This window comes from Camelus bactrianus, chromosome 6 (genome assembly GCF_048773025.1).
Source record: "Camelus bactrianus isolate YW-2024 breed Bactrian camel chromosome 6, ASM4877302v1, whole genome shotgun sequence".
In the NCBI taxonomy this organism is placed as follows: Eukaryota; Metazoa; Chordata; class Mammalia; order Artiodactyla; family Camelidae; genus Camelus; species Camelus bactrianus.
Genome location: NC_133544.1, coordinates 25,660,797 through 25,682,230, shown reverse-complemented (window position 1 = coordinate 25,682,230; position 21,434 = coordinate 25,660,797). Strand labels below are relative to the sequence as shown.

Sequence of the window (21,434 nt, the reverse complement as noted above, 5' to 3'; positions counted from 1 at the left end):
GTTTTTACCTATCACTTAAATCCTCCCAAACGATCCAGTAAGGCAGTTATTACCATTTAAAGGTGACAAAAATAGAGGCTTAGATTTCTTGCCCAAGGTTAACCTGCTTAGTGCTGGAGCCAGGACTCAGACCCAGGCCTGTTTTTGAAGCTCATGTTTTGAACTACTATACTATATTGAGACACTTAAAATTTGAAGGGTAACCAACTCATCCAGCTTTGCCTCAGACTTTCCTGGGTTTAATACTAAATATACTATGTGCTGGATAAACTAGGACAGTTGGCCACCCTATGTGTTGGGACTTCTCTCAAAGGGAAAGGGATGAAGATTACCAGTTGATGATTGTGTAATGTGCCCAAAGCTATTCTCCCTGCCTGAAACATCTCCCTTTTCTACCCCTATCTGGTACCTGATGTTTTTCTATTCTTTTAGGATTGAGCTCAAAAAGCATCTCCTCAGTGAACTCTCCTCTGCCTTCTGTAAGCAATAGGAAATCCCCATAATACTTTACATCTACTTCTGTTATAGCTCTTTATGTATAACATTTACCAAGAGAAGACACATTATCTTTGCATCCCCAATACTAGCATGTTGCCTAGCTTGTAGGATTGGTCAGAAACTGCTTTCTAACTGAATGTGTGAAAGAACTGCTTAATCCCAGCAGTCTGACTTGAAGTTCTCATCTTTACCCCATCCCCTGCTTGCTCTACATGGCTTCTTACTTTCAGTTGGCCATTCTGAGTGACAGATGCTAAGGAGATGAATGTGCAAATAAATCAGATGTTGTTAAAATGATGTTGTTAAATGCAGATTCTGATTGAATTGATCTGGGGTGAGATTTTGCACTTCCAGCAAGCTCCCAGGTGATACTTGTGCTATTGGGGCAGGATTTTAGCAACAGGGCACTACTGTGGCAGCCAAGATGGAATTAATCCAGACTAAAATGTCTTCAGGTGATCATATTGAATGGCCAGATGGTATGCTTTCCACATCGAAATGTGAGGGTCAAAGAGTGGAGGGTGCTCACTTCTCATGAGAATGGCAGTGTTCCGAGCCATTCTTGAGTTACTTGGTGTTATAAGGAAAAGATAATGGTGCACAGGGAGAAGGAGAAAATCTCATTTGCACAGCTGGAGATGATTTTAAAATTATAGCAAGAAAGAGACCAGGTGCAAGCCTAAGTGGTGGTCAGGGCTTCCCTTGCCTGGAGGTCTTTTTTCAGCTCTAAGTCTTATTCAGCTGTCCCACGCTCCTTCACGGGATTTTTAAGTGATAAGTTCAGCCCACACTAGCCTCTGAAAAGTTTTAAGAGAGTACCTTGGTTTTATCACTTGTTCTTGAATCATTTGTGTACGTTAGCCTTGTTACTTCAACTCTAATGTCAGGTTTCTGAAAGAAGGGACTGTGTTGACTGATACTTATAAAGTACCTTGATGTTGAGGCAATGTCAGATTACTATAAAGGTTTCTAAACCTTATCTTTTTTTCTTGCTTATTTCATTGTAGGTAGGTTATAAGCAGTTTGTGAGCTGCTACCATGCTGGGAAGCAGTGGCTTACATAACAAGAATATGTTGGCATTTGGAGAGAATTCTGGGTTAAGAGTAAGAGGTAGCAATGTAGGCACAGACATCTGTTTGGTAAGAATGGGACACTAAATAACAGTAAAAGTGGAAGAGGTCCCTAGCCCGGTTTTGCTTAGGCTTTCTGTCCTGGAAACAGAAAGAGAGAAGAAGTCTTACCAAACTGACATTTCCACCAATCCGGGAGAGAACCCGGCAGGCCACAATCCGGTCTTTCCACTGGTGGCTGTTCAGCTCCACAGCAAGCATGGTGTGTATCAGGGTCTGAGGAAATGGAAGACTTTCTTGGTTATTTGGTATGGTTATTCATGATCACTGTTAGAGATGTCAGAACCTTGAAGAAGTTACAAACTAACATGGCATCCAGCATAATTAATGTCACAAACACATGAGATGCCCATCCCTAGCAAAGGAAAGTGGATTTACAAGATACGGGGTACTCTTCCATCCAAGCCAGCTGACTTCTGGGATCATAAATCAGGGAACAAAATACATATTTAGTAATCTGAATGGAAATTCCTGGGATCTTCCTTTAACTATCTTTAACTATCTTTCCCACTAAAATGAGTTGTACATGCCTCAATCTGTGAGTTTCACATTTCTACTAAAGGTAAACCCAGTTGTAGGTCTGTTCAGTTTTCAATGGTTAACCTCTAGTAGAAGCAAATTCTACACAGCACAACTCTTCTTGTATACAGTTAGAAACCATCTACAGCCTACTCCCACCTTTCTCAATCAGCTGCTGTCACTTTTCCCTGTATACGCCCCAGTTCACCCACACTTAGCCCAGTTTTACCTGTGCTGGAGTTCATCCTATCCAATCACTTGCATTTTCAGTTCCTTACATGCACTGACCTCAAAGACCCAATTGTTCTCCCAAAACTTGATTTCTTTCTCTGACCCTGTAATGGACACATACTGTCTTCCCATTGAGATGGCTCAGGAGCATACAAGACTGGTGCTCGGTGTCCTCATCCTTCCTGGTAAACAGCTGATGGAGGATCCTCTTAATCACAGGATAAGTGGCAGCACCTTCCAGAGCCAGGCACTGAGCTGCAGCCCAGCTGTCCACGCTATTACCTGCCACAGTGGGGTGAATAATGGAGTCCAGAATGGCTGTGTGTTCTCCCCACAGAGAGGACAGCTTTGATACCTCACTCTCCTGTGCCCTCCCAGTCTAGAAATTCAGTCCCTTATTTAAACCGTATTTAACTGGATTGTATCAAGTCTAAATATAGACTGAAAATCTTAACCTGAAAAATCAGATCCTAAAATATTTTTGTTAGGTAACAGCCATAAGGCACTCTGGCTTGAGTGAGAAAGAGAGATTGGGAAGTCTGGAGTGGAGGCTTTCTTAAGACAGAGGAATTAAGTTGTTGAGTGCCTCTAAACCGGTCAGCCAGTTGTCCTCACTCCCTCCTCCCCACAGCTGCATCCAGACAAGGAATAGGCACATCTTTCAGATGGAGCAGTTCGGCACCTTGGGCCTATCACTGGACAGAACCTTTTTGCTTGTATTACTCCAACAATGCATGTAGACAATGCCTGTAAGTTAATATGCAAAAATGGAAGCATGATGTGTTCAAATGGTAATTTTAAAATTTTCAGATTGTATTCTTTCATATTGTTACACATCATCTTTTCAATTGAAAATCTGGTTGTGTGAAAAAGGGGGCATGTTTTCTAGGCAAATGTACTGATGAAATGTTTAGCCCAGGTACCACTAGGTGGCAGTGCTCCCACTCTGTAAAAGTACCTAGGAAGAACAAATCTCTGAATATTCTAACATAAACCCAAACCCAGTACAGTAGACATCACAGAGCACGATGGTGGAGAAGAAAGGATGAGGAAAATCTGATAGTGAGATGCCCTCTCTTTATCCCCAAATTTCCAGGTCATAACAAGAAGTTACTCACCCTTCAAAAGGGCAGTCTGCATGATGTCCCGGGCAAGGGGATTATGTGACTGTACGGCATACTGGCATACTGCTGCTGCCATCCGCACATTGGCATTCTTGTCACAAAGAGCAGCCTTCAGGGCGGGCTGTAGAACCTCTGGCAAGCCCTGGATAGGTGGGGCTTTCACACTTTCTTTGTGATCAAAAGAGAGCCAGAAAGAAGGTGTTAGCTAGCCCCTTTGCTTTTCTCTGAAACACAGCCTTTTTCCTGTAGCCACGTGGTGACCAAGCTCAGTCTCCATTGCAGGTGCTTATTGCTACTTAATTAGAGTTTAGTTGAGCCCCTGCAATGGGCAGGATTTTATGGCTCACTTTTGTGCTGGGTATGCCCGTTCCTAACCCTTTATCACCTGATCTCTGCAGAGCTGTATTCAAGCCAAAGGAGAATGTTTCCAGCTAGGCTATCGTGACCTTCACCATTAGTTTTAGTGATGAAAATCAACCTAATTATATATTTTTGTATTTTTAATAATAGTAAATATATTTAGATAGTGCTTTGCCATTTATATAGTGTTTCATTTTCACGATCTCATTCAGGCTTCTAACCTTCATTGAAGTAGGCGAGGTAGGTATTACTGCAAGAGCTCACCTGAAATACATGTACTTCAGGAGTCCTTTTAGGTTTAACTAAACAGACTCACAAGACTATTAGGTCACATATGCCACTAGTCTTTAGAGGGAAATAGGATGTAAGCACAGTGTTCCCATAGGACGGCATCAAGCGTTTCTTTTGGCCAGAGTTCTTGAGGTTTTTTGTCTAGCATTCCATGGAGCCTTCTGGGGTAGCCACTCCAGGTTTAAATCTTATGTTGCACTGGAGTTATTATCTCTTATATAACAACTCTGTAGATACAATTCCAGAGTTCTCAAAGGGCATGCCTTGATAAGTCACAGCATCCATGGGAGCCCAAAGGATGGTGACTCCTTCAGGCGTGTATATTTCACTTGTAGTTCTTCTCAGTCCAAATGCAGTTTATCAATCAGGGTTCATTTTTATCAAGCAATGTTGCCTACAAAGATAGTTCCTACCCTTATCAAGTTATCAAGGCAACAGGTAGGCATTTAACTAAAGCTCATTTCTCAATTAGAAGAGGAAATGTTTTGTTAACCTTTTGTCCACAACTATCTTCATTTTATAGATAAGGAATTTGAAGCTCAGAGAAGTTAACTGACTTCCCAAGAAGTGGCAGAGCTAGACCTGTAATTTAAGTTTTTAAAATTTCTTATCTGTCCTTTTTACTACTGTTATGGGCCACTAAACCATCTGTTAAGAATGAGCTAGATGGAAATATGTGCATTTCAGGAAAATAAACAAGTCAATTGAGTACTTCAAGAAATAATAACATAAGTTCCTTTGGGAAGGTGTCAGGAGGAAACAAGGCATATCAGAATCTAGACACCGAGGAAAGGGATCACCTGAAAGGCACAATTCTGGGGAAAGAAAAAAACACATTCTTTGTATGTATGTGGAAGATTTGGGGATGAGATAATATGTATTGCCACCTATTGAAGGTTTTCTGTGTGTGCCAGGCGCTAACATACATCATTCCATTTCATATCCAAGAAAATAAACAGTTAAAATAGAAAATGTATATGAGTGGAAGAATACAGCAGGAACACCAAACCAAGCCTGGGTGATGGGGCAGGAAGACTCCTCAGAGGAGGTGATAACTTTAGCTAAACACTGAAGGGCATGTATAGAAGTTAATCAGGTGAAGAGACAGTTTTCCAGCAGAGGAAGCAGCAAATTTGAAAACCTGGAGTTAAAATGCCCATATCTGGAACTCAGTGGATGGGAAATAAGTGAAATGAAACTCTAAAAACCTGACAACTTTATAGAGATAAAATTAGTCCCCATCTCTGAGAAGTTCCTTGCCTGATAGAGATGGCAGAAAAGTAAACAGTTATGACAGGATGATAAATATTAGAGCAGAATAATATTAGGATGCTACCAGCAGCAGAGAAGGAAAAAGTGTCAGCTCAGGCTTCACACAAAAGATGTATCTGAGAGGGCACTTGAGGGATAAGAGTCAATTTGTTTTATGTCCTTTCAATAGCATTTTATAGTTTCCATCATCTGGGTCCTGTGCCTTGTTAAACCAGCTCCTTAGTAGATTATGGTTTCAGCTCTCAAAAGTGGGAAATTTTCCTTTTAAGTGCTTATTGCTAGCAAAGAAAAAAGCTATTGACATTCATTTCCTTTTCAAAAGATTACAGATCAAGGTGGGGAGGGATAAATTAGGGGTTAAGATTAACAGACACACATTACTATATATAAATTAGATAAACAACAAGGGCCTACATATAGTACAGAGAACTATATTCAATTTCATGTAATAACATATAATAGAAAAGAATCTGGAAAGAAAAAATATATATGTATGCATATGTATAACTCACTTTGCTGTAAGCCTGAAATTAACATTGTAAATCAACTATACTTTATTAAAATTTTTTTTAAAAAAGATTACAGACCATTAGAACAAATGGCCAAGTCTTTAATTCATTTTATAAAGCTAGTAAAAACTAAAACTTAATAAAGATAGTATAAATAAAAACAAAACTACTGATTTCACTTAGGAAGGTAGTGAAACATTCTAAAATATTAACAAATCAAACCCAGGGGAGTAATAAAAGAATGATCCACTAGGATTTACTCTAAGAAGTTAACAACAGAATTTATCATATCCACAAATTAAAAGAGAAAAAACTAGAAAATGGCTAATAAAATTTAGGACTCAATTTTGAAATAAAGAGAAAAGCCCACATATACATTGGCATATGTTTGTAAAAGCATAGAGAAAGGTGTAGAATGCCAGACTAAACATTGGCTGCCCTGGAGAATGACATGGGCATGGGATTAAGACTGGGAAGTGGGTTGGGGAAAGGTAATGACCTCTTTTTATATTCCTCTGTGTTGACTGATAATGACACTTTATATATTTCTTTTATAATTAAAAAAAAAAAAGTTTAGCAGGCAGAATCAGTACATTCAGTTGGTTGTGGGGGTGAGGAAGGATTTGTCCAAGATGAATCCCAGGGTCCTGTCTTGAAAACTGGATAGATTATGGGGCTACTGATTGAGATCTGGAATATGGGGAAGGGGTCTATGGTGATGAGTTCAGTTTGGGACATGTTGAGTTTGAGACAGATTGTCAAAAGAAGGGCTAAAATGGAGTTGGGATAAAAGTGTGTATATACATATACTTTCTGGCTATTATGAATAGGATCTCTCAAAGTAGAACAATGTGAACTTTGTAAGCTACTGAGCAAAGCATGATGAAATTAATTAGTGCAAAAAGCACTAGACTAGAAGTCAGGAATTTCAAACTCATCTCTATGGCTGATAAGGTGTACATTCAGGCCAGTCTCATTTTGTACAATGATCTCAGAGAAGCTCCAAGGTCCCTGTCAGTTCAAAATCTCTATGGCTCTGTGAATTATATTCTCAAGCAGTCCAGTTCTGGCTCTCACCTGAGTCCTCCTGGCTGATGGCAATCCGGGGCCGTTCTAACGCAGCTGTGGCACATGTGATGATGGCTTGGATCCGAATGTCATCATGGATGTCCACCAAGCTCTGCAGTAGGCCCTCTATTGTCTTATAGTGCCACTCAATGACTGTGCCACAAGGCGGAAAATTAGAAGAGAACCACTTGGTTAGAGTAAGATACTGTGTTGCAGGCAGGGGACAAGAAGTCCCCTTCTCCCAGGACAATTCAAGCAAAACATTAGCTCAGAAGAATAAAGGGCCCCAGAGATGGGGTTCTTGGGAAAGTTATTTCTCTGATGATCCATGTACCTTCTTAGGTACTTCCCAAACAAAACTACTCCCAATCCCATCCTATATTCTATCATCTTTTGCTTAAATAAGTCTTTATTGTTATATCTAATAGTATGGGCAGTAAAACATAGTGGTTAAGAGGACTTTGTTGTCAGACATACCTGGTTTGGAATCAGAATTATCAGTTGTATGACCTTGGATAAGTTACTTAACCACTCTAGGCTTGAGATTTCTCATTTGTAAAATGGGAATAATGCTGGAATCTACCATATTGCATTACTTTGAGTATTAAATGAGTTAACTAGAGAAAGTATTGAGCAAAATGTCTGCAAGATAATAAGGGCTCAGATGTTAATGACTGTGGTTATCATTAGGTTTCCTTGACTTTGAAGACTCTTCTGTCTGGCTTTCAAGGTCTTCTTCCTTTTAATGCTAGCTGCTCTCTTTGTTAGGTATGAACCGTTTATTTTAGTGCTCCCACCACTTGTAGATGCTCTCTACTGGTAGCTTTTACCCTTTTTTTGTTTATCTGATCCAGTTTAGGTGATGGATCACTTCTCTTTTTCCTGCACTAACTAGTTTTTTTTTTTTTCTTTTTTTAAACGGAGGTACTGGGGATTGAACCCAAGACCTCATGCATATTAAGCATGCACTCTACCACTGAGTTATTGCCACCCCCACCCCAACTAGTTTTTTATATTCTGAAAGCCAGCAGTCCTTGAGTCCTCAAATCTTGCAGCTTCTAGTAGTCCTTGCTGGGCCCTTCCTCTGCCCCAGGCACTCAGCCTTCTACTCCCATAACTCTGAAGGCAAAGTAGATATGTGATAATCCCAGCTTTACAAATGAATTTCGGAGAGGGGTTATTTATACTATAGTCAACTGCAATTTCTTTTGATCACTACATTTCCACTGCTTGGGCAGCATATTTTGCCCTTCCCTTCATGCATCATTTATTGATTGGAAAGTTTCAGAGATCAGTAAGATAGGATCTCTGCCTGTGAAGAGTTCTCAGTATAGTGAGTTTCCACAAATCAAAATTACTGACGTAAAACTCGCTCATGTAAAAAGCATCTAGATAAATGCAAATTGTCACTGTGTGAAAGGCTCTCTCATCCAATCTAACCTTGATGAGGCAACCAGATTTTTATGTTTATAAGAGAGGGAGGGATCTTCAAAGATTGAGAAACGCTAGGCCAAGGTGAGAACCTCCTCCCTCACAAATACATGCTGATATGTCAGGCCCCTGGCCTGCCCCTACTTCACTCACTCAGAGCCCAGGCGATCCTCCATTCCTGCAGCATCCTCCGCAGGGCCACCAGTTCCCAAGTCACATTCTCCTTCAGTGACTCTGCCTGCTTCTTCAGTCTCCTGGTCTTCATGGGCGTGTCCTCCTCAGCCACCTGCAGCAGCAGATCCTTGGCCGGGGTGGGCAAAGCTGTCCAACGCAGGGCTCCTTTGACAGGCCTGCAAGCTGTGTGGTATGGCAGTACAAGGTATTTTCACCCCACTGCCCTAGGCCTGTGTCCCCAGCCAGCATCACATTCCTATTTCTGACTAGCACCAAGGCAAAACAAAGCTGTCCAGCATGAACTTTCCTATGATTATGTAGAGAAACAAGGACAAGATCCATAAGGAGTTATGACAAGTCCTGACTACAGACATGATAAAGCCATGATGATAGGGCAGAGAAATTTGGGGAAGAAAAACTGAGATGCATACAAACCCTTTTATAAGTTTAATAAATCTTTAGGAAAATAAATGTTTATACGTAGCAAGGTTTGCTCATAAAATTCAATATTTGACATATTGCCATTTAAAGTAGAATGTTATTGGCCATTAATTCCTAGTTTATTAAGTTTTCTTTTTAATGTTTTTAATTTGGGAGGAGGAAGGGTGCTATAAGCTGCTAAAGTTTTTAAAGTGCCTTGCTGTAGGAATGATCAGTATCTCAGTTTAATAAGGGAGCTGAAGCCCCAGAAGGTGACCCAAGGCTTTGCTTGCATGCTTTCTTCACTGCTTTATAGCGGTAGTCCTCAACATAGAAGGAGCATATGTGGGTTTGGTGGAAACTGCCCATACCTGCTGTCATTAGCACCTCTATCCTAGTGGCTACTGCCTATAGGGCGAGGCAACACTAGAGACAGAGATTTGGGGCTGGTGGGAAAAAGAAGCGGTCACTACCATTGCTAGTTTCTGCACACCAGGGGCCCATCTGAACAACGACACTGTGAAGAACAGAGTCTTGGAGCATGGGCACTTTTTGTTTCATAAGCTCTTTTCTCGGTTGGCTCCTTCCCCACCACCTTACCTGTCTTACAGAATGAGTAATGATGTACTTGTGAAACAGAAACTTGAAACACAGGTTGACCCTAGGGCCTGAAGCCAGTATGGGCCTGAGAATGGAATGGGAGGGTAGAGTCAGCCCAAGGAAAAAGGTCCGAGTGCTAGGTCAGGGATTTCATGTACTTCCTCTGGAAGCATTAAGATGGTATCTGTCCTATTGGTAATTACTGGCCTAAACCACTTGGTTATACCTAAGTTCCACCTGATTTCAACTGTATGGGCCACAAAGGCTTTTCCTAGCTACAGTTAGTACTATAATTTTACGAGATGATTTTTAGTTGGTAGGAAAGGACTCCCCTAGATGTTGGTGGAGCTCCAGCCTATGAAAAGGGGCCTTAAAGAAATAGCCACACTTCCATCTTTACCCCCATTGTAGCTTCCTGCTTACGTGGTTCAGGAACTGGCTGAGAAGTCCACCTTTCTGGGGTTTCAGGGAAGACCTTAGATAGCTGCTTGTTATATCGATTGAGGTTTTCCAGGAAAATCTGGTCTCTCTTTGCACCAATCTGGTGGATGACCTGGACTTTATCTGTGAACAGATAAAGAAATAATGAATCCCCAGCATGTCCCTCCTTCTTCTCTTCCTGGGTTTTTGGCACCAGGATGAGACTTAGTTTCCTTTTGCCCTACCCTAAGCCCCTAGGACTCATGGCTACCATGCTGTGCGGGCATCCCTTGAAGTTGACTATTGCTTGGACATAGGAACTGGTGGCCTCATAAAGGCAAGTCAGAACCTAGCTTATAGGCATTGTCCCCCAAGAAAACCTAGATACTAATGAAGGGGTACCTAATTCATCTGTTATCAGTCATAAATACCTTTGTCTGAATAATTTTGTTAAAAACTTTAAGAAGACTTTCAATTGAAAGCAGTTTAGGAACATCATGGCGGTAGAGAAGAATAAACAGCTTGGAACATGCAGACCTCGATCATGTATCCTGGAAGCCCAGGCATCTCAAGGATAGCAAGATAGCAAGATGGAAGGGGAAGGTAGTAGACATTTATGGGGCACTGGACAAGAAGTATTATATTTCTTGTCTACTGGAAGTTCATTTTTGTTACTACTGTTTTACAAATAAGGTACATAAGGCTCAGAGAGATTATATAATTTGCTGAAGGTTAGTAGGAAGGGGCTAAGCCAGGATTTAAACTCAAATCTGCCTGACCCTAAAGCCTGTGATTTTTTTTTCCAATATAGCACCTCAGTGGGGGACTATCTCAATGAGAGAAGGGAGAAGGGTGCACAGAGAAGAGGTAGGTTGTTTCCAAAGCCAATCTTGCTTACTTTGCAATCCTACCCTCCACTGCTTCCTTAGTAAGCATAAAGGGAGAAGAGGAAGAATAGTTTCCTCCCCATCAGATACCTACCCCCCCCAAAAAAAACCTTCCTGTGCTAGTAACCAGGAGATGTTACCATGAACACCTGGTTCCTCCAGGGCCTCTCACCCACACCCACGACTGTTTCATCCCCCAGCTACCTTCTACTTCCCTGCTCCATGTCCACCTCAGCCCCCACCACAGGGCCCCAGCTCTGTTACCAAAGTAAATCTCCTGTTCAAAGGTGTTGTCCGTGGAGTAAGCAAACTTTCCAGCTCGGGGATTCACCTGTCGGAAGTAGCTTTGGTTTGAGGGCTGGTAGGCACTGCCCTTTACATCGATATTTTCGGCGGTCTTATTGTTGCCAGGCATGGTTTCAACTGTCTGCACTTGTGGCAAGTAATTGGGCAATCTTGGCAAGAGTGAGGTGGGGAGAGAAGCAGGGATAGGTAGCTTTAAAACTGGTGCTCTTAGAGGGTGCATGGACTTGGGGACGGGAACCCACTTCCTACATTACCTCACTTTGGCTATCATGTATGTAGTTATTTAGAGGACAGTCTGTAAGCTCTGCAAAGGATAGGTCCATGTCTGTCTCTATTATGTTGTATTCCCAGCACTTGCAGAGTACCTGGAAAGTAGTGGGAATGCAATTTATATTTGCCCAATAAATGAATAAACCTTTTCACTTATTTTTAGTTCAATTTTGGGAATCAAGGAGATTATAACAGCCCCAGTCGTCCCTCTAGCTATAAATGAGAAGGACGCAATCTGAGAAATGCGCAGTTATCCTCCTCTCTTGGGTTGCTTAGTTCTCTATCCTGCTGCCAGTCAGTTCTGAGTCAGTGACACTGACTCCTTATTCAAAGTGAAGCAGGACCAGAGCCATGAGGTCTCTGCCTTCCTCACTCTCATCATGGACACATTTCTCGGAGCACCTGGATAGTAACTGGAACAACAGAATGGTTAAGTCTGCTGGGAAAGGCTGAGAATTGCATTCTTTTATAGGCAGTGGTTCTCAACTAGGAGCGATTTTGTTCCTCAAAGGGACATATGTCAATGTCTGGAGACATCTTGGGTTGTCACAATTGGAGGGTGCTACTGGCATCCAGTGGGATGCTGCTAAACATCCTGCAGTGCACAGGACCAGCCCCCCTCAACAAAGAATTGTCCAATCAAGGATGTCAACAGTACCAAGATGGATAAACCCTACTTTATGGAAATCTGAGAAAGCAGGTTGTTGGTGGAAAACGTGAGTCTAATGGGAGAGTGCCTTCTGAAATAAGGAGTGTGAGCCCACCCAGGAGTCCTTGAAGGGGAGCCAGGGATTCTCAAAGGCACAACTGAGTCCCCAGCCAATATACCTGTAATAGACAGGAAGCAGCAGCTCTGGCTTTTTCTCCTGGGTGGGCAGGATGACACTTCGATCCTCAAATTCTGCTGTCTCCTCTTCCTCCAGTTGTTTCAAGAGCTCCAGGTCACTGGTGGAAGTGAGCTCATCCCGGATGTGGCTCCAGTCATATTGCTGGCGCAAGAAGCTCTGCCACTTACTGGGGGACACCCCAGGCCTCAGAGGACGCTTGTTCTGGATCCATCGGGCAGTGCGCTTGTTAAGCTTTTCCAGCACAACAGCCTCCCAGGCTCTGGCCTCCTTCTCAGGAGGTGGAAGCCAGGCTCCCCTCTCTTCCAGGGTCACATCTGGAGAAAGTGACAGATCCAGCATGTCTGGATCCCTGCTGGGACTAAGAACAAGAGGGCCAGATGCTTCCTGGACTGCACTTCCTGGCTTTGATTTCTTCAGCTTCTTAAGATTGGCAGCACTTTCCATCTTCATAGCCTGGGAGGTGACCCTTGTTGAGGGGCCTGAAGAATCCAGGAACTTGAGGCTGACAGGTTTCTCAGGTCTGGCCTTCCTGATCTGGGGAGGCTGAATGATGTTGTCTGCATTGTAGAGATGGTCAAAGCTGTATTGGCTATAAGGAACGCTGGGAAGCCCTCGCTGCCATACCACCTCCTGAGAAAAGCTGAAGTTTGCAGCCGCCTTTTTGAAATATTGGCTCTTGACATGTGCACAACGCTGCGGACTGAAGTGGAGGACTGGAGGCACACTGGAAATGGAGGAGCACTCCTTGTTTCTTGGTTTCAAGTAGAGAATCATGCCCCATCCCAGCCGTGGAGGGAGTGACTGATGGAAACGGTGGGAGAGAAAGGACTTCCCCTTTTGGGTCCTAGTCATTGTTTCTCAGCAAATGCTTCCTTCCACACTGCCTGGTCCAGAGGAAGGCCTGGAGGCGCACCTGTTAAGCGGGTGGGAGGAACTGGTGAGAGCTCTGGGTCAGCAGAAATTGGGAGCCCACAGCAGTACAGTAAGTAGAGAACTTGGAGAACAGATTGGGGGATGGGGGAGGCCATGGAAATTAGAAGGACAAAAGAAAGACTGCAACATTTGAAGTATTCCTTGTGTCAGACCTTTGCTTCTAGTTCTTACATTTGTCCCACAGCTCAGCCCTCATCTCCTTATGAGGGATTGTGGCTTTTCAACAGCATCCCAGGCTTCTAGTTCTCCCCCAAATATTGCTTTCTCCCTCTTCAAAAAGCTTACAGTGTAAAGTTCAGACAACTCAGCCTGACACTCAGGGTTCTCTCTGAGTGTGACCCCAGTTTGTGACCTTGTCCTAACATGTAACCTCTTCTCTCCACTCTTCTAGCTCTTCTCCCAGTGGCCTTCCCTCCACAAGTAGAGCTTCCTTCTGTGACCTCTACATGAAATAGCCTTTCTTCCATACTTGACACAAATTCTATCCATTATTCCAGGCCTGGCTCAATTCCTTCCTGCTCCATAACTCTTTCTTGACCTATCCAGGTCTCCGTGTGATACAAGAATTTATAAATTCCTGCTAGTCCATTCCAGTTATTTTAACTTTTAACCCTGTGACACCTCACATCATTAAGTATTTGGCTGTAACTGCACCGAAAGGACCACATCTCCAGTATGCTGTCCTTCAGAATCACCCAGTACTTTTCCATATTGCTACATAGTCTTCAGTGTTTTATAGCTGCAGAATATTTTATCAAGTAGGTAAGTCACCTTAGATTTCCTTAATTTCCTGGCAAGCTGTTTCCAGGTTCTAGCTAGCATGGAAAACACTGTAGAGAACATATCCCTAGAGTTAGTGCTTTAAAAAAATATTCCTTCTGAAGCACTTCCTCAGCCTTACAATGATAACTGGCAATTATGGAGTACTTTGCTAAAGGCTTTACACTGGGAAGATACTATGGTCTTTATTACCTATGGGAAGAAGCAGAGGCTCACAGAAGTAGGTAAATTACTTCAGACCACATGGACCGTAAGTAGAAGAGTCAGGCTTCAAAGCCACCTGCCAGATTCCAACCCCAGAGAACTTCTGTGCCACACTGGCTTTGGCTTAGGCTCCACTCTCCACCAGTCATTGTGTTGGCCTTGCCATTCCCAGGGGCAGGTAGGCCTCCCCACAAACATTAAGCAAGAAGGTGAGGCCATTATTCGGTGTCCTGTCATGCTTTGTGCCTTTCCTTTCCTTTGCACAAGGTGCCCGTTAGCCTAGATCTGACTCCTTTCTTTCTTGCACAATACCCAGCACAATACCTTCTCTCCTTAGGGCTTGATTTGTTCCATTGTCTTCTGTGTATTAAATCTGACCTCTTGGTGTGTTTCTTTTTGTTAGGGGTCAGCTTTTATCTAGATGTCACTAGGCCAGAATTAATAACCTAACTCAGATTAAGTCACACATGATTAATGTGATACCCCTCCAGAAATTTTTGCATATAAGGTTAAATTTAGTTGTTCCATCTCTTCACAACCATGAAGGCAACATGGCCACAGGGCACTATTTAAAAAGTTAGACTAGAAAAATTAGGGCAAGCCTAGAGGGTGGTCAACAGGTGATATTTCTCCTTAAACAGTGCCTGCTCTCACTGGTTGAAAATGAATTGCTAGATGAAAACAATATTAGTGTCTTCCTTCCTTGTATATTTCCTAATAGAACATTGTATCATTCTTTTTTTTCCCCTTAAGTTTGTGCTTTATTTTTAAAATTTAATTTAATTTAATTTGTATATATTTGTATTGAAGTATAGTCAGTTTGCAATGTTGCATCAATTTCTGGTGTACAGCATAATGCTCCAATCATACATGAACATACATATATTTGTTTTCATATTCTTTTTCACCATAAGTTACGACAAGATATTGAACATAGTTCCCTGTGCTATACAGTATGAACTTGCTATTTATCTATTTTATATATATTAGTTAATGTCTGCAAATCTTGAACTCCCAATTTATCCCTTCCCACCCTCTTCCCCCCAGTAACCTTGTTTGTTTTCTATGTCTGTGAGTCTGTTTCTGTTTTGTAAATAAGTTCATTTGTATCTTTTTTTTTTAGATTCCACATATAAGTGATATCATATGGCATTTTTCTTTCTCTTTATGGCTTATTTCACTTAAAATGACAATCTCCATGTCCATCCATGTTGCTGCAAGTGGTCTGATTTTATTTTTTATGGCTGAGTAGTATTCCACTGTATAAATATACCACAACTTCTTTATGCAGTCATCTGTCAATGGACATTTAGGTTGTTTCCATGTCTTAGCTATTTTAAATAGTGCTGCTATGAACATTGGGGTGCATGTATCTTTTTGGATTAAGGTTTCCTCTGGATATATGCTCAGGAGTGGAATTGCTGGACCATAGAGTAAGTCTATTTTTAGTCTTTTGAAGAATATCCATACTGTCTTCCATAACAGCTGCACCAAACTGCATTCACACCAGTAGTGTAGGAGGGTTCCCTTTTCTCCACACCCTCTCCAGCACTTACCATTTGTGGACTTTTGAATGATGACCATTTTGACTAGCATGAGGTAATACCTCATTGTAGTTTTGACTTGCATTCTCTGATAATTAGTGATATTGAGCATTTTTTCAAGTGCCTATTGGCCATTTGTATGTCTTCACTGGAGAACTGCTTGTTTAGGTCTTCTGCCCATTTTTGGATTGGGTTGTTTGTTTTTTTATTAAGTTGTATGAGCTGTTTATACATTCTGAAAATTAAGCCCTTGTCAATCTCATCTTTTGCAAATATTTTCTCCCATTCTGTAGGTTCTCTTTTTGTTTTGCTTAATGTTTCCTTTGCTGTACAAAAGCTTATTAGTTTAATTAGGTGTATCATTCTTAACATATCAATGTGTCAATATCTTGCTCTTAAATCAGGGGGCATTTTGATCCTGAACACTTGAAAAACAGAGTGAGGACTGATTTTACCCCAAGATGACTACCTATATAGAATGACTTTGGGTGTCCTCAGATATATGCCCTTTAGCCTGTGACATATAGAATCTTTAGTTACAATGCCAACATCCCAGAAAGAATACCATATTATCATTATCAGTTATTATAAATCTCAAGGAATAGTTATCATCATCTAAGATGACAGCTTGTTGAAAAAGAAGGAAACACATGATAGATATGTATTATAATGGAACTGGGACAGGACAAATTGTCTTAAGGTCTGTCAGAAGAGTCTTGTCCTGGACAGACTTTAAAGAGTCAGAAGACAAGTGTCAGGCCATGTTCTGCACTTCCCAATCATGTTATCCTGGGCAAATGATTTAATATCCTTGGTTTGCCTGTTTGTCAGTCTAAAAATAGAGTCTGAGACCTGTTCTAGTTTAGTGTTGATATAAAGCTCAAAATTAGGGAACATGTATGGAAGTTCTTTGCAAGCTGCAAAGTATTACATAAATGTGAGGAATTTTTATTATTGATTTAGAGCGTGGCTAATAGAAGGCAAGTCGCTGAGGCCCCACAGACACTGGGCACTTAGGGAACAGTCTAGGAATACTAGGGCCCTAGGCAATGAAAAGAGAAGATGCATAGAGAAGGAAGAAAAGACCTACAAACAGAGTTTGGAAGCTCCATATTATCCAAACTAAATGTTACCTGGACCAACACTGAGGCAGGGTCCACTCCCAACAAATGGCCCTTAAGAACCAAAAGCAGAGTGGCAGGTCTTAGGTGCTTTTGTGCACTGACAGCATAAGAAATTGAATAAATAGCACCCTAAAGTTATTCAAACCTGGTGTAACTGCAGACCAGGCCCTGTAATCTGGTAAGCAGCAACCACTAGCACCATCTCTTGCACTTCTAGAACTTGGCTGGACAGGCAAGGGTAGGGTTGGAAGGTTTATGCTACATGCTTCCAGTTAAAGCCTGGTGTAAGAATCCAGAATCAAAATGGGTGCTAGCTCAGATAGCAGTTCCAAATTTAGCTCCACTCTCCTAGTCACCTTCCCAGTCCTCTCCCCTCACCCCGTGGTGTGGTGCCTTTATTCTGCAGAAATAATTGAAATGGGCTAAATAAATAATGCATGCTAAAAGGAGTAATATCTTTTTTTTTTCTTGTTATTAAAGGAGTGGAAACTGCCACAGAAGAAAAAGCTGTAACCTTAGCACAGTATCTTCTGAGAGCTTTAAAAAAGTAATATACTCTCATCTCCCCCAACAGACTCTGAATTTCTGAGGTTGGGCCCAAGAGGGGACAGTCAGCTTCTGGGAAAGTGTTAGATATGGTTAAAGGACCTTCTGCATCAAGCTATCTGAGGAGTTTGTTAAAATACAGATCCTTATGTCCAAGAGTTCCTGAATGATGCAGTAGGCTGCAAGTGAGACCTAGAAATCTGCATTTTAACAAGCTCTCAGAGGTTCCAATACACATTAAATTTAGAGAAACAACATCCCCAGGAGGTACCTGTGAGATTTATGAAGGAAGCTTGGCTACTGGGGAGAGCAGGATCAGGGAACACAGCTTTTTAATCTGCCTTATTTCAAATCCCCTCTCTCTGCTGCCTCTTACCAGAAAGTTCCCTTCATTTTTTTTCCCCTCAACTTTCTAATTACCATTCTTTGCCATGCACTAACACAGATATACTGCTGTCTCCTGAGATTACTCTGGAAACTCTACCATAAAGAAGATCTGTTCCAACTCTTTTATAGTACAGATTTCAAAATTGAGGTCCAGAAGCTACATGTAAAAGAATGAAATTAGAACATTCTCTGACACCATATACAAAAATAAAATGGATTAAAGACCTAAATGTAAGATCGAATACTATAAGCCTCCAAGAGAAAAACATAGACAGAACACTCTGACATAAATTGCAACAATATTTTTTTATCTGTCTCCTAGAGTAATGGAAATATAAAGAAACAAACGGGACCTAATTAAACTTCAAAAAGCTTTTGCACAGCAAAGGAAACCACTTAAAAAAAAAAAAAGACAACCTACGGAATGGGAGGAAATATTTGCAAAAGATGCGAGTGACAAAGGATTGATTTCCAAAATACACAAACAGCTCATATAGCTCAGTATCAAAAAAATAAACAACGCAATCAAAAATTGGGCAGAAGACCTAAGTAGATATTTCTCCAAAGAAGATATACAGATAGCCAATAAATACACGAAAAGATGCTCAACATCGTTAATCATTAGAGAAATGCAAATCAAAACCACAATGAGGTATCATCTCACACCAGTCAAAATGGCCATCATTCAAAAGTCCACAAATGGTAAGTGCTGGAGACGGTGTGGAGAAAAGGGAACTGTCCTACTGCTGATGAGAATGTAAATTGATGCAACCATTATGGAGAACTATGGTGGTTCCTTAAAAAACTAAAATAGACTTACCCTATGATCCAGCAATCCCACTCCTGGGCATATATCTGGAGGAAACTCTAATTCGAAAAGATACATGCACTTCAATGCTTATAGCAGCACTATTTACAATCGCCATGGCACAGAAGCAAGCTAAATGTCCATTGACAGTAAAACGGATAAAGAAAATGTGGTATGTATGTGTACACACACACACACACACACACACACACACACATATACATACACAGTGGAATATTCCTCAGCCACAAAAAAGAATGAAATAATGCCATTTGCAGCAATATGGATGGACCTGGAGATTATCCTACTAAGTGAAGTATATCAGAGAGAGAAAAATAAATATCATATGATATCATTTACATGTGGAATCTAAAAAAATGATACAAATGAACTTATTTACAAAACAGAAATAGACTGCCAGACATAGAAAACAGACTTATGGTTACCAAAGAGGAAAGGCAGGGAGGGTGGGATAAATTAGGAGTTTGGGATTAACAGATACACACTACTATATATAAAATAGATAAGCAACAAGGACCTACTATGTAGCACAGGGAACTATATTCAATATCTTGTAATAACCTATAATGGAAAAAATCTGAAAAGGAATATATATACATGTATCTGAATCACTTCGCTGAACACCTAAAGCTAACACAACATTCTAAATCAACTGTAGTTCAATTAAAAGAAAAAAACCCCAGAAACCTGAGGTCCAGAGAAAAGAGACTAAGATCAGTGCTGATTAGTACCTGAAGCACTACTGATCCTTTGGCACCTCTTCCAAAATCTTTTCAACTACTTCTGGTTGTCTTTAATCAGCTGATGCTAATAAGCTCCTTCACATATTAATGAAGCATCGGTGTTTTGAAATTACCTTCAAAATAGCTTCCCACGCACAATCTTCAAAGGGAAGCAAGGTTCTGCCATCTTAACCTTCCTTAGTTTTAGGTTCCAAAGCTGCTTTTATTGGTTACCAAGCAACCATCTGTTTAGAATTCCCTGAGGCTACTCAGAGAACCTGCCCGTTCAAGCAGGGATGTCTTCAGCTACTTATTAATTATCTTCTTTGTAAAGTGAGCTTTGAGAAATTGCATTGTACTTAATGGTTGGGGGCCAAATCGATTTCTTGGTCATCCTTTGAAAAATAAATTTCTAGGTCTATGCAGCTCATTATCCCCCCACCCCTTCAATATTGGTTCATAAGTCCTACCGAGAAAGAGGCAAAGCAGGGAACACATGAACACCCATTTCTGGCATGCTTCAGACCACCAGGCTGACAGAACAAATGGTAAAGCAGAATGAGTGTCTTTGGGGCCTTTCCCATTCCTCTTTCATCTCTGCCCCTGCTTAATCTCCTTCCTTCACACCATTCAGTTCCATCTCTCCTGCTCCCCAAATTCTGGCCAGATTATCAGCCAATAACACTGTTTTTACAAGGGTACTCTTCAAGTCCTATATTCTTAATAATAAGATTCCAGGCCTACAGAATACTGGTCTTCCGGATTCCCCTTGTGAAAAGAACTGATTTGTCATGACAGTAAGGAGGATTTCTGGGTATAAGGTTCTGTCTTCTAGTTGACCTAGGGCTGTGCTATTCAGGTGGTCACCACCTCTTGCTGACCAACCTGAGCACTGACTTTAGTGCCTCAATTTGTGCTCAGATCCTGGGACCCTCACAAAAAGGGTGAAAGGACATGTTCTCTGAGATGAAATGACTGAAAGACTTAAAAAATTAAACATTAAAACCCTGGTTAAGGTTCCTCAAAAAATTAAACAAAATTACCATGTAATCCAGCAATTCCACTTCTGGGTATACACCCAAAGAATTGAAAGTAGGGGCTCATACAGGTGTTTGTACACCCATGTTCATAGCAGCATATTCACAATAGCCAAAAGGTGGAAACAACCTAAATGTCTATCAGTGGATGAATGGATAAACAAAATGTGTTATATACATACAATGGAATATTATTTAGCCTTAAAAAAGAATGGGGGGGAGGGTAGGGCTTAAGTGGTAGAGCACATGCCTAGTACACACAAGGTCCTGGGTTCAATCCCCAGTACCCCCTCCAAAAAAAAAAAAATTAAAAAGTAAACCTAATTACCTCATCCCCCCCCAAAATAAATTAATGAAAAAAAAAAAGAATAAAATGCTGATATATGTACATACATGGATGAACCTGGAAGGCATTATGCAAAGTGAAATAAACCAGACACAAAAGGACAAATACTGTATGATTCCACTTATATAAGGTATTTAAAATTGTCAAATCATAGAGACAGAAAGTGGAATAGTGATTCTCAGGGGCTGTGGTGGAGAGGGAAGAATGGGGAGTTGTTTTTTAATAGGTACAGAATTTCAGTTTGGGTGGTGAAAAAGGAGATGGATAGTGTCAAAGGTTGCACAACAATGTGAATGTACTTAGTTAAATATGCATTTTTAAATGGTAAATTTTATCTTTGTATATTACCAGGGTTTTTTTTTTTAACCCTGTTTAATTATAAAAGCTATGGATTTGTTTTTTTTCCCCTGTGGTAGAAATGTTGGAGAAAGAAGAAAATTAAAACTGCTCATAATACCCCAAAGCCTAAGACACAATAGTTTAGGGTAGTTTTCTACTAGTCTTTTTTTTTTTTTTTTTTGTATATGTTGTTTTTTCTTTCTTTCTTTTTTGAGGGGTCAGGTAATTAGGTTTATTCATTTACTTATTTTTTTAGAAGAGGTACTGGGGTTTGAACCCAGGAC

General features: G+C 41.0%; 1 protein-coding gene and 1 non-coding gene across 5 annotated transcripts in view; both read right to left on the bottom strand.

Moving 5' to 3' along the window:
* HEATR4 (HEAT repeat containing 4) overlaps positions 1-21,434 on the bottom strand; it is a 106,308-nt gene that overhangs the window by 17,399 nt on the left and 67,475 nt on the right. For all 4 annotated transcript variants that reach the window (XM_074365276.1, XM_045522783.2, XM_074365277.1 and 1 more), the window contains 8 exons: positions 12,340-13,272; positions 11,200-11,390; positions 10,052-10,192; positions 8,588-8,791; positions 7,013-7,156; positions 3,498-3,671; positions 2,501-2,661; positions 1,741-1,845 (listed from right to left, as the gene is read on the bottom strand). In XM_074365276.1, coding sequence (XP_074221377.1) covers positions 1,741-1,845; positions 2,501-2,661; positions 3,498-3,671; positions 7,013-7,156; positions 8,588-8,791; positions 10,052-10,192; positions 11,200-11,390; positions 12,340-13,211 — 1,992 coding nt within the window. In that variant the 5' untranslated portion in view covers positions 13,212-13,272. The remainder of the gene's footprint in view (positions 1-1,740; positions 1,846-2,500; positions 2,662-3,497; positions 3,672-7,012; positions 7,157-8,587; positions 8,792-10,051; positions 10,193-11,199; positions 11,391-12,339; positions 13,273-21,434) is intronic.
* TRNAI-AAU (transfer RNA isoleucine (anticodon AAU)) lies at positions 7,923-7,998 on the bottom strand. Its single transcript has one exon. It is a non-coding gene; the product is annotated as a tRNA-Ile (tRNA).